The sequence below is a fragment of the Stegodyphus dumicola genome, chromosome 6, assembly GCF_044657685.1.
Source record: "Stegodyphus dumicola isolate Sdum_Otavi_A_Nest chromosome 6, ASM4465768v1".
Lineage (NCBI taxonomy): Eukaryota > Metazoa > Arthropoda > Arachnida > Araneae > Eresidae > Stegodyphus > Stegodyphus dumicola.
The window spans coordinates 147,218,422-147,232,484 of record NC_140773.1 but is presented as its reverse complement, the minus strand read 5'-3'; the positions used below and the strand labels follow the sequence as shown (position 1 = coordinate 147,232,484).

The 14,063-nt window shown below is 29.5% G+C and overlaps 1 protein-coding gene across 1 annotated transcript in view; it reads right to left on the bottom strand.

Moving 5' to 3' along the window:
* The window catches only part of LOC118202387 (cell adhesion molecule Dscam1-like), a 71,393-nt gene that overhangs the window by 54,324 nt on the left and 3,006 nt on the right, over positions 1-14,063 (bottom strand). The window contains exons 2-8 of the mRNA XM_085819697.1: positions 11,434-11,712; positions 8,073-8,189; positions 6,142-6,312; positions 4,314-4,595; positions 2,377-2,496; positions 1,489-1,661; positions 1,005-1,278 (exon numbers count right to left, since the gene is read on the bottom strand). Coding sequence (XP_085675823.1) covers positions 1,005-1,278; positions 1,489-1,661; positions 2,377-2,496; positions 4,314-4,595; positions 6,142-6,312; positions 8,073-8,189; positions 11,434-11,712 — 1,416 coding nt within the window. The remainder of the gene's footprint in view (positions 1-1,004; positions 1,279-1,488; positions 1,662-2,376; positions 2,497-4,313; positions 4,596-6,141; positions 6,313-8,072; positions 8,190-11,433; positions 11,713-14,063) is intronic.

Below are 14,063 nucleotides of genomic sequence, written 5' to 3'. Positions count from 1 at the left end.
AGAGAATTTATTCAGAAGTATGGTGTATATTTTCACATATTTACAGTTCAACTTTAATAGAGACAAGGTGACTGGACAACGGTAGATCTAATAACAGTTTCAAATAATGATTTGAAAATGTCCGAACCAAAGGTAAAATTTATATAATTTAGAAAGATAACATAGCTCTTAGAATTAAATATAAAGTTTCTCTCGAATGTCTTGAAAATTAATTAGAAGTTTATTACAATGCTACATAATTTATTCAGTGATAATACATGATATGTTAAGGTCTTAAACAAATTTTTTGGTTTTCCGTATTACGTAACTTTCAATTTTTAAGTTAATAGCACAAAACTCGACGACTGTCGGGTCGCTATTTGTTTCTCTATTCATCTTATGACACTGCAATTCAAATTAAGAAAGTGGTGAAAATGATTTTAATTTTTATTTTATTATATAATTAAACCTCGTGACTTTTAAATGCGATATTTTTTTGCTACCGTATCAGAAGATATATAAAAGACTTTTTTCTCTCAGGTATTTCAAAAAATATAAACAAAATATAATTTATTTAGGGTTTTATACTATTTTGATGGAATTCTTTTTGTTAAAACTAATTATTTATTTTAAACTTGAAAGAATTTTTGATTCAGGCATAAAACAATTATTAAACTAAAACATTTAAAAATTGATATTGATGACATTTTAGAGGTATAGTAATTTATTCCACTACTTAAAGTTACTACAGTAAAATAAAAACAAACTACAAACAATAAAACAAACTACAGTAAAATAAAAACAAAATATTTCATATGCAGTAAGGAAGACAATAGATGGATATTCTATTTTTTGAAGTTTTCCAGTTTAATAAATTAATTTTGATACGAAATGCACTGTAATGTAATATAATGAACACACAAATATACTTTTCATAAGATGGGCATGTTTCAAATTAGAAACAAAAATGAAAATAAGAAAAAACAAACAATTTACTGTGAGGAATAATCTAAAATGACACTCACCAGAAGATAGGACACAGGTTTGTAGAAATGAAAGCATTATATAGATTTCCAGGAGACGTTTCGTCTTGCTCATATTCAATCTGGCCGAAATATAAAACGTTATTGCATACAAAGCACACATTTCAAACGATACATGACGCTTTCGAAAGCACACTGGAAGTTGTTTTACAGATTCAAAGTATAAATACGTCTTTTGCACAAAATGGAGATCAAAATGAGAGTAAAGTTTAACGAAACATAGGAAACTAGCGCCACATGTTGACGGAAAATCATACTATTTGAAAGCATTTATTCGCCAAATATATATACCATATATAATAAATTTTTCAGTACAAACTTCTTTATTAACGCATGGAATGCAGCTTAGAATGATTTACATGAAGGTCATTAAATATTTAACTGCTCTGAATTAACTACAGAAAGTGTAATATGAAACAATTGAAATCTAAGAATGCAAGTTTCATAGAAAATGAGATTTTATTACGGCACTCTTTTTTAATTTTATCTTACCATGCACAATGAGATTTGCTGCTTTCCGCAGTCTTTCTCCAATACCATTTCCAGCTTCACAAATATATTTACCAGCGTTTTCTGTGTTTACTTGATGAAATGTTAAATTGCCATCGTTTTGATTTCTTAAAATAATAGTCTTTTCTCCTAAAAATAAAGATCAAACTAAAAATACAATTAATTTGACATCATACAAAATTTGTGGCTTATAATTTAAAATTTTTTAAAATATTTTAAGCAATTATCATTTCAAGCTTTGAATGAATTATGATAAGAAAGATACTTTTATTTCAAATCCTCAAGATTCACCTTCATGAACGGAGAAAAATGCATCTAATATCTTAATTTCTACGACATAAATTATTTACAGGATTTACACAAAATAAAATAAATATATTAAAAAATTATTCGAAGTGTAACTTTTAATACAGCTTTACAAGTAACAAAAAATATTCTCATGTTTCCAGTGATAGTATGACTAAGAACATTTTGAAAATATAAATAATAATAAAATAAGTGATAATTTCTCAGTTTAGGAAAATATAAAAGGTATCATCTATATGGAAATAAAAAATGTAAGTGGTAATTTTTCATTTTAGGAAAATACCAAACGCATCATATTTATGAAAATAAAATTAAAAAAAATGAGTGCACACGTATAGTTCCAGTTTGTTATTTATGAGCTTAATTAATAAATTTAGAAAGATCTTGTATGTATGGAAATATATAGCATATATAAATTTTATATTCCTTTTAATACGCAGATAAAAAAGGTGTTCGGACAAAAATAAGCTAAAAATTATATAAAAACCTTCATCTTAAATTTCAAATCAATGAATCCTAAAGAGCAAATTCTTCTTACCTTCCCATTTCTTCCAGGTGTATGTGGGCGGAGGTGACCCATCAGCTACACATGTTAAAATAGCAGTTTTCCCTTCTATAATTTCAATATCTACAGGTTCCAAAACCCAACGAGAAGGCGCTATATATAATATTTGTACTGTTATTTCTTCAGTTTGCATACATCCATTGAAAAGATTAAATACTTGAAAATACGTACAAAATTCTTAAATTAATAAATGATAACTCTGAAATTCAAAATTAAATTATCTATATATAATAATACATTTTTGTATAAACTGCTAGCTTAAAAACACTCATTTTAATAAAAGTAGCTTACTTGAACTAGCTTAAACACATTTCCAAATCTACACAGCAATTTATTCCGATTTGTTTACTTGTTTGTTTAGTTAATTATTAACGAGGTATATTTACCTAACGCAAATATTCGTAGTAATATGCATTCGTAGAGAACTTTTTAATGAAATTGATTCGCACACAGTCATGGGGAAAACATGAAACAGCCAGGGTAGTCAACCCATTCCTCAGAATTTGAATGCGGGCTGAATTACAAGTATTCAGTGAGCTTAACAATTTGGTCAATGATGTGCCCTTTATTTCAAAGAATTATTACAAAATAGTTCCATTCATATTATTACTAGGGAAATTTATTTACTTAAAAAACGGAAATATACATCATCTAACTTTAATTTTAAAAGATTATTTTATAGAACATAATTTAAGTATAATAAATGTTTTTTCATTTAATACTTCTTAACATTAAATCACTCTTTCTAAATTTTTAACATAATATTAATTTTAATTTATTCAACGCCAATTTTTTGCAAGCATATGTAAATTTACCTCAACTTCATATTATTTATTTATGTGCAAATATTAAACAATCAGGTATATTTGAAATAAACTAATGCATTTAATAAAATTTATAAAATTGGTTAAAACATTAATCCTGAAGCAAATTTTAACTTTTTACGCGGTGTCTTCTCATTACTTTTCCGCTGAAAGACTCAATGTTCATTTATAGAAAATTTAACCCAAAGTGTTACTGTACAAGATACTGAAAACAGTAACAAAATTAATCCCTGTTTTTAATTAATTTTCACAATCTTATTTAAAGTAAATGATATCAAATGATTTTCTATAACTGAATATGCACTTTCAGTAGTAAATATAAGAAGTGGAATCAATTTGCTGCACAAACTTTCAGTTTTACTTTTAAAGATCATTTAACCATTTATATGACGACATGAGCATTGATTCGTAATGATCGTATGATGCGTTTATCGTAATGATACATGTAAAAAAATTCATGTTTTTATACTTTTAGTATCATATACTTAATTTAAATGTTTAAGAAAAACGGAACAAACTACGGAAATGGAAAACAACTGAAAAATATTCATTCTGTTTCCCTATGAGAAATAAACTACATAATACAGTTTAAAAAGTTTTGATTAAATAAAATTAGAGGTAAAACGGATATAAATCAATTTTAAAAATTTCCATTTCACTACTAAATAAAAAACTTCCGCGCTTTAAAATGTAAGGAATGAATAAAAAATATTTTACAGTGACATTCGGTATTTGTTAAAAAAGAGAATTTAGTTTCTTTTGGTTAACTACCCTTTTCAGATCCAGCACCCTCTGATGGATCATTATATTATCTATATGATTATTGTATAATGAAAACAATGTTATTTTAATAAAATTCTACTATTCATTAAAATACACAGCAATAGCATGCTTTATAGAACCGTAAACATTCCGACATTTTCTCAGTAAATCAAATAAATATCGCAATCAAGTACATAATAAGAAATTTTTAGAAAATTACTTTGGTAGCCTTCTGTAGAATGCTTTTATAACAATGATAAAAGATTTAAAAGTATATGTAAGTATTTCTATAACTCAAAACGAATTTTTATACTGAAAACTTACCTTCCACCACCAAAACTGCTGAATGTTCATCTCTTGCAAAACTATTTGTAACAGAACACGTGTAATTTCCGGAATCTTTTGGATTTACGGGTTCAATGGTGATAACTGAAATATCATCCATAGTTTTTATTTTTACGTTATTTGATTTAGATATTTCTCTGCCATCTTTAAGCCACTTAAATTTCAAAGGCGGTGTGCCTTGTTGTAGTATGCAAGCCACAGAAGCTTTTTCCTTTATCTCTACCATTGTTGGAAATATGAAAGGGAGTACTTTTGGAGCATCTGTAAAGAAGTAAGCAAAATTTTTATTTCTTAAAAAGAATTTTATTCCTTTTTAGAAGTTTTTAATTTCAGTGTTTTCAAAGTATACCATAAAAAGCTAATTTAAAAACAAGCCCTAAATCATAATTTGCTTTATGAAATTGAAAACTGACTTTTTATATAAATATATAATTAAGTCATTCCCGAAATTAATTATTCATTTTTAAGCATTACATTAAATAATTAAGTGCAATAATTTTCATAAATTTATTATTTATTTTTCTTATTATGCGATCTTTCCGAATAGATTTTTCAAGAAAAATTATTCTAGTAATTCCTTAGTTTGAAATTGTTTACATCGAAATTTTGAAGCTTAAAATACATGAAAATTAAATATACTAATCTTCCTTTTCAAGAATAACAATTTAAATAAAATATTTAAAGTATTTAAGAAAGGAAACCTTCAAAATAAATGACGAGATCATGAAAGCAAAATTAAAAGCATTATTCATTAAATTATGTGCTTTATCCCCATAATTGGATAAATTGAAACGAAATGTGATATTGATTGAATTATGCAAAATTTAAAAATTTTCAAATAATTAATAACATTTAGAAGCAATATATTGAATACAAGTTACTTACCAGAGCCAAGTAAAGAGCTGAAGAAGTCGAACATAAGATAAAGTTGTAAGACTTTTCCTATCAGCGAACACTTTTCCATAGCTTTATGCCGGTGTTTATGTCATTCGGAAACTGAAAATATATTCTAGAAACCTCGGAAAAATTTTCAAAATAAGACTGCGTTATAAGGTAACAAGTCTTCTGTTGTCATTCTGGAATTAGCGAGACACAGCAAACGCAGCGTCATTTAAAGTAGAGCAACCATTTAGAAAAGGTTTCGACTGGAAACATAGCGCCACATCTCGGCAATATTACTAACTATTTTAGACAAGAAAATAAAAATGAGTTTCGTTTAATAATTTAAAATTAATGACAGCTTAGAGTTTTGTGTAATTCACATTAATTATGTTTCCTTTGTCTTTCGTAAACAAGAAACATAAAACCTATTAAAACTGTGGAATTACATCTATATCAATAATAAAACATTACGTCAAAAGAATTTATGAAACAATTCCGAGCGTGTAACACGTATAAAATAAATTTTGCGGGTTTTATAATATTTACTTACGCAAATAACATTGCAGTTAACCTATTATTCACAATGAACTCTAGGTCATTCAAGCATCATTCCGTTGAGCCAAGTCACTCTTGAAATTATAAATTTTGCATACTGACCCAGAATATAAGTATATACATATTACGTTAAGGTGCCAGTGTGTTCACTGATCGAAAATAAATGCACAACATATAATTAATATAAATCATAAGAACAATTACTGGCCCCCATAGAAATGTTTTAAGTTTTTAAGTCCAACATATTTTTATTTAACATTTCAGACATTTATTTATATTCAAATAATTATGAAGAATATAATGTCAATAATTTTATTAACTGTATAAAAACAGAGCTGATACGATGAAAAATACAGTAACCTGAGTTTACCGTGGACTATTAAAGATACTTTCTTTCTCAACTGATCTCCAACTTCGCTGGTAATTTCACATAGATATGACCCTTCGTCATCTTTCAAAACAGGATTCAATAACAACGTGCCATTAGAACTGGGCATAGTTTCTTCATTAAACATATGATGCTTTTTGTTGAAAGAGGATTCTAAAACATAGATATTCATAAAACAGTTAAAAGCTAAAATTTCATAACATGAAAACAACAGAAAATTAAATGAATAATAATTGAAAATTAAATAATTTTGAGTTTCGTTTTGGTTCTTCTAGAAAAACACTTTTAAAATAAAAAAGAAAGTTTAATGCTTATAAAAACTGAATCATGAATAAGAAGACAGGCATAAAATAAAATGTACTGATAAAACAGCAAAATGTCGGCAAAAAAATACATCTCGGGTATGTGCAAAAGTTCTATACTTTTATAAATTCAAATTACGATAGGATAACTTATGTTATAGATGCTGCAGCTATGACTGGAATCTTTGGCGAAAAAAGAGTGGAGATGTATAGTATACATTGCGTTTGTTCGAGGTATTCATCCTTTTGAAGCTTTAAAATCGCGAATCAGAAGTCCATTAGACATACGTGTTTACAATACGAATTTAATAAAAGCAGCACTTCAGCCTCAGATTGCTGTCTCATATGCAAAGTGGAGTCGATTGTAGCATATATCGTCTTAGCATATATCGTAGCGAATCTCTCGGACAAAGAAAGAAGTTTCAAAATGCAGCTGCGTTCTGATCGTACATCAGCGAATATGAAAGATGTTCTGGATCAAGTTATTATTCACTATAAACTGCTCTCGAACTAACAGAAATGTAGTTGGTACACAGAACAACAGTTAAAACAAGGATACTAGCTCTTGGATTCATCAGGAAGTTCAATTTGTTGTTTCCAACAGCTGTCTGCACTAAAGAAATGAAGAAAGTTGGTACCAGCATTTGTTTGCCTTTTCATTAAAATGAATTAACCACTTTTCAGACTAGCTGTAACGTAGATAGGAAGTGAGTTCTGAATCGTAATGCTAAATTTTCAAGGATTGTTTGCCAAAATGAAGTCATCTTAGGGATAATTTTATCGCAAAAGGCTTTGTTAAGTAGTTGGTGGAATATAAAGAGAAAATTGATTGGACTGAGCTAACATCTGATTGAATGTTAAATGCTAACCTCTACTTCGAGACTGAAAGGAAAACTGACATTAAAATTGCTAGGACTTGACAGCCGATTAAGTGTTACCTTTCAGCATGCTAACGCCAGACCTCATGCTGCTTTTATCACCCGGCAAAAATTACCAGACTCTTATTGGAGTCAATGATTTTTTTTACCATTAAAGGATATTTTCGATATTGTGAAGAACATGAAAACTACATTGCAAGATCTTTCGACTGTAAAATAGGTAAGAAAATAAAATCAGAGTAGATAAGCATATCAGATATAAATAAACGTATCAGCATATCAAATATAATAAACAGGTAAAGTATAACTTAAATAAAGATGTGAATAAAGTGAAATGATATCCATTTTATTTTTCTGGGTTCTCTGACGTTCGTTTTCTTATAAGACGAATAGGAAATCTACAAACACCTAACAATCTATGCACAGAAAACAGACATTTACCGAGGAGAAATTCTTCAAAAAAAGGTATTACATAAGTATAATGAAGCGACATTTGCAGAGATTGTGTGTATTATTGGTTAAATAAATCCAAAGCAATATTTATAAACTATGAAAACGTGTAGTTTTTAAATATACTCACACTGATGAAGTATGTTCATAATATTTCAAAATATTTTAACTTAGTATGCACATATCTTATATACTTTAAAAAATTCAGTTATGCACAGTTTTTAATTAGAAATATTCATTTAAAAAATTTCATTTTCCTGCGTATTTGCATGATAACATTTACCTGATCTTTTCCAAATTATTTGAGGTTCGGGTTTTCCTCCAGCGTAGCAGTTGAAAGTTACACTTAGGCCTTCAATTGTTTCAATATTTTCTGGCTCCTTAATCCAATAAGGTGGAGCTAAGAGAGAAGTTCAACAACATATATTTTAAATAAGAGAAGAAATAAAGTTAAATGTCTAACACTATTTATATAAGATTGCTTTTCTAAATTTAGCAAAAACCTCGCGTTTCTTATTTATTTCATGAAGGATAAGGAATATACATCTAAGATTGTCTATTAGAATTATAATTTCTATTCTGAATATTAAAATTCAGAACAGAAAGAACAGTTTAGACACTGGTAGTTCAGCTGTTCGTTATAAGATTGAAAGATGGTGGATGCATATGTCTGAAGCGAAAACCTTTTTCAAAGCTTTTAAACAAAATTAGTCTTCCTTAACAGAAAAAGGACTTCCTTTATAAAAAAATTTTAAAAAATGTGCACTTAAAAATTTGATTTTCATATAACAATTCCAGCAGAGCGCATCTGTGTGACTGAAAAACAAACTAAGAAAATTTAACGGTTATATCATATCGAAAGTATTATTTCACTCTCGTATGCCTTCAGAAAATTTTCAGTTATTTTTTATCAAATGTTTGTTTACTAAACAGAGGTCTCTCCTTCATGTTTTGAACTAAAAGATAATCTATCCTTTTTTGCATTTGATCTTACAATTCTAATATAAAATGTCTTGTACCAACAGAAGGTTTTGAGATTATGTATTAGGAAATGAGATCAAAATTTACAAAATATAGGATCTCAAAAGATTAATGCATGAGACAAATTACATAAAATTTGTACTTTTACCTTCGAAATTTATTTTGTGTTTTGCTTTCAACTGCTCATATTTAAATTATCTTAAGATTTCTTCGAGTATCCCCGCCCTTCTGTAACTAATTTTATCGTCCGAAAAAATAGATGGGAAAGTTGAACTATTTAATGTCAGAATAGTGCGGTTACAATAAGAACATAACAAATGAAAAATAATTATATTTAAACTACTTGTAAATCTTACAATACTATTTCTTTAAAAGAAACCTATATTCCAATAATAATATAATAATATAACGTTACAATATTTGATCTATATTTAGCAGATATCTAACTCTGCGTCCAGCTCAGTTACCTTGCAAAGCCCGAGAAGAGCCTTCATCAATTAATCTTGACTACAGTTCTTAACAGGGACATCGAAGGAACGAAGGAGGAGGGAGCGAATAAAAGACCACAATTTCGAAAGAACGAGTACATCAGTAATAGATAAAGCTAAGATAAACGTAAATAAGAGAAGTAAGATGAAATCTCTTGTTTGACAGTTTCTTAAATGTGAGAACACCTGAACGTCCAAGAACCTTAATGAAGAAACTGTGCGAAATATGTATCGAGTAATAAATGCGAGAAAAATAAAATGGATGAAAGACTAATACAAAAGTACAAATTGAATACACTGAAGAAAAATAATCAAAGGAATACATTTTACCAATAATATACCTTCAGAGGGGAAATTGTGTGAATATTTTAATAATGCTTTAAACCTGCTGCTAAAAAGCTAGGGAGGAAACTATGCGAAGAAATACGGCAATGGCTTAAACTTCAAAAACAATTTGTTTTGGTTTTTCCTTGTAACTTGCATGTACGTATATCTAAAATGTTTTTCATTGTTTACTGCTGGAAAACAATTATAACTGAACACTTAATTTTGAAAGCAGTCTTAAGCCATGACATTTTTATGTTTGTGGTGAAATTAAAATTTTTATTAAAAATTTTTAAAGAAAAAAACATACAAAGTTTGGGATAATATACGTACATAAATTTAAAAAATTAAAATTACTTAATTAATTTACGTAAATTAATTTTATGAAGAAAGAAGAAACAGGTGCTTCTAATCGCAAAATTTTTAACTTAAACAATCTTGCTTAAATCATCGAGTTATTCAGCTTTCTCAAAAAATGCAAGAATATATAATGCGTCTATTCAAAGCAATATTTGAGGGCTGGAGATGAAGGAACTACTCCACTAAGCAACACAGCTCATTTCCAGCTGTATGGATTTGAATATCACCCAACTCAGTGATGGTAACAGAATTTAAAAACCAGAATACTAGACACTTTTCTCTATCTTGTTCATTAATGTTGTTTCTAGCGATAGCATTATCTAATACCATTCTGTTTTGCTCATTAAAGCTGTACTACTTAAATAATAGCAATCTTGCTGCTGCATTTCTCATACTATTTAAAGATACATCGATGAACGTTACTAATTCCTTTACTATTCACGTGAAATAAGATTTTACACTGATAACTAAATAATCATTTTATCGTACTGAGGGGCTATTAATTTCGTATAGCATATTTCGTTAACTAGGCTTGTTTGCAATGGATATGGTTTGTTAATGTGTTCACATAGCCATCCAAAAAATCCCAGTTCATTTCTATCACCTCAAAATAATTCGCAATAACAACTCATGAAATATATATATATGTGTGTGTGTGTATTTAATTATAATATTCCAAGAATGCCAAAGTTATTAGTCAGCTGTTTTCAGTTTATTTGATCTGATCCTCTATGCTTCTGACTTTAAGAATTTTTCAAGTGAAGGATTTACAGAGCTTGTCCTGATAATTTGGTAACGCTGTAAGATAAACGTAACATCAGTCTCGGCCAGTTGAATATTACAGTTATGTAAAGAATTAAATTTGTGATCTACCAAACAATGTAGCATATTAAACAGTTCAATCCCATGGGATTAAAGAGGTTCACTTCTTATGCTTGCACTGTTTTTTCAGTATCTTATACAGTTTTTTAGCATTTAAAACACAAGCTGTCTCTCGATTAAGATATAAACAGAAATGGTTTAATTACTATTTCCAATACATACAGTAATTTTGATAAATTAGGGAACTAGTAGTTTTCAACAAGGCTGTTGAAAGGATCAAGTAAGTTTCTAAAAGACGAATTCAAAATAACAGAAATAATTATCTCTAACAAGCAAGTACTATAGATAATTTTAATTTTAATTTCCAGCTCTAAGAACCATAAATACTAGACAAATACAGGGTTAAATTCAAAATTATTCCTCAAGATTAATTCTAAGGCCTCCATATGGTGTAGTGGTTAGGGGAGACCTGACTGCGATACCGAAGGGACCGGGTTGGAATTCCGGAGAAGGCATGTATGTAAAATTGTCTGTTCCTTCTGAGGTGATAACGGTGGCTGCCTATTTCAGAAATTGTATACTTTTGTAGAATATGTATTTGAGAACTAAGGATGACGAAAAATAACGCAATGTAAAAGTTGTTCGAAATTTATGATTCTATGTACTTACCTGTTACAATAAGAAAGGCAGAATAACTACTTGTTCCGTAAGAATTACTAACTACACAAGTGTAATTCCCTGCGGAAGAAGCTGTAACTGGATCAATGGCCAGACTAGAAAATTTTTCGTTTGTCGATGTATCTTTAGAATAATTTTTGATTAAATATCCATTTTTATACCATTTGAAGGTAAAAGGAGCTTGACCTCTCATTACAGAGCAAAAGAAACTAGCACTGTCTCCTATTTTCAGTTTAGGCAATATTTGAAAAGGCTGAATTTCTGGAGCATCTGAAAAGGAAAAAAAATCTTTCTAAGATCAAATGATTCACTATAAAGAAATACGTAATTATTAAAAACTATTAATTTTCATTTGATAATATTTATCGCATATGATATCATAAAAATTATCATTTTCTTCGCTTGCGTCGTTAGAATGCTTCAAACTAGTTTTTTAGCCTACATAAAATGTTTCACTGCTTACTGTAATTATTCCTTTTCCTCTTTGTTCCAGGGAAGGAAACATATGAGTGAAGGTGTAACTCTTTACTTCCATGCAATACAAACCTATTTATCTTACCCATTTATCTCACCATTAGAATATTTGATTTTATACGAAAATTTTAGTAGATATCACAATAAGAATGCGATATTTTTCCTGTGACCAGTAATAAAAATTCGATTTTAAGGAGATATTAAGCGTTAATTTATAATTAACCCTTTAACAAATATCTAGTATACATTTTTTGATTTGACAAAAATAAGGGTTTACACATATTACTCTTTATTACACAAACAGTAAAACTATTTTTTCCAACATAACGGTAGAAACTAAGATGCCAGACTATCGAAATTCAGTTCTATGCTTCAAGCTATAAACAATGTAAATCATCAGATTAATAACGAAGTACGAAGAAGAGCTGCTACTTAGAGATAAAAAATTCGAATTAAGCTAAGAATAACATCTCTTGTTTTAGGTATATGAAACATCTCTTGAAAAAGGAAGAATAAAACCACTTGCAGAACTTGCAGATGAGCCTGAGACAAAATAGTAAAAGGCAAAGTGTTTTCTAGTGTGGAAAATTCAGTCAGTCAAATTATAAACTTTTATTCTTTCGATGTAAAGAATGATTTTGATAAGCTTAAATTATTTAAAATTCAAGCGTATATTTCAAGACTCCGTGTAAAGTAAATTCGAAAATTTTAACGATGTCATATCATTTGAAACTCCAGATTAAACTTAAGATAAGGACAGATATTTAGATTAACCAGCACATTGAAAATTGATATTATATACATTTAATGAAAGTGAAAACAAATTACCTTATAGTACGGAAACAAAATGAAGCTCAAGAAATACGAAAAATTGCAATTCAATACTTTATTTAAAGCATTATCCATCTTAAGGAAATACTTTTAGGAAGCATTAAAGGAAAAGCAAAATTTTCAGTAAAACGTCTGTCGGAACATTTTGGTACATTAAAATGTAACAAAATGAATTCAAAATTTTTTCTATGGAGATATGTGATCTGTGAATACTTTATTTAGATTTTATCTCAAAAACAATTTAGGCAAAATTAAAATTCTCATATACAAAGAGATGATAATATCAGTGGCAAAAGTATTCTTATTTTTAATTTTTAAATTAGGTAAGAATCCAATCTCCCAGTTTTTTATAAAAGCATGCCTTAAATGGTTTTCTCTTCAACTGTAAAATAGTTCTCCTTATGTACTTCTATTAACGCTTGTTCAAGATATATATATACAGGGTAAGGCAATTGAAAGTGGCCCGGAGTTCCAGGTTACAAGGAAACACAGCAAAGGAAATGCAGTATTAACCTAACTATAGCAGATGTTGAAATTGACCACGATTCATCCCTTGGCATTTTTGGACTCTGTTCAGCAAGTTACTGAAGGCAGATCGAAGTTGGACTTCAGGAATTGCTGCAATCTCATCCGAAACGGTCTGCTGCAGTTCTTGAAGATTCTGAAGATTGTTGCAATGCACTTTAGACTTGAGGGGTCCCCACAAAAAGTAATCGCACACTGACAGACCAGGTGACCTTGGTGGTCAGAAAGGGCCGAGACCAAACGGACTTGTGCTAACAACTTTGTCAGGCGTGAAAAGTGTGTAAATGTGATCCAGGTGCGGCCGGCTGTATGAGAAGTTGCTCCATCCTGTTGGAAGTAACTATAGGTCTTTCTCTCCTCCGTTAATGTTGCCACAAATGATTAAAAATAGTGGAAATGCAACACTCCGAATTCAGCGTCTGATGAAAGAAGATGGAACTAATAATGCGGTGTCCAGACACTGCACACCAGACCCCAATCTTCTGATGGTGTTTGGTGGAAGGTATGCGGATTCTCCACTGCCCACAACCTGTGATTCTGTGAGTTGACACTTAGGTGAAACCAGGCGTCGTCAGAAATAAAGAAAAGATCCATATCGAAGGCATTCATTGTTATCTCAGGGACCGCCACTCACAAAAGTGGAGGCGCTGAGAAATATCTGGCTGGTTTTAATGCATGAGCAACGCACAATCTGTAGGAATGCTTTTTCAGGTGAAGTATTCGTCCGCATGATCAACGTGAAATGTCGGTCTCTTTCGACAGGCGTTGGGTTGATTTGGTTGGACTCTGAA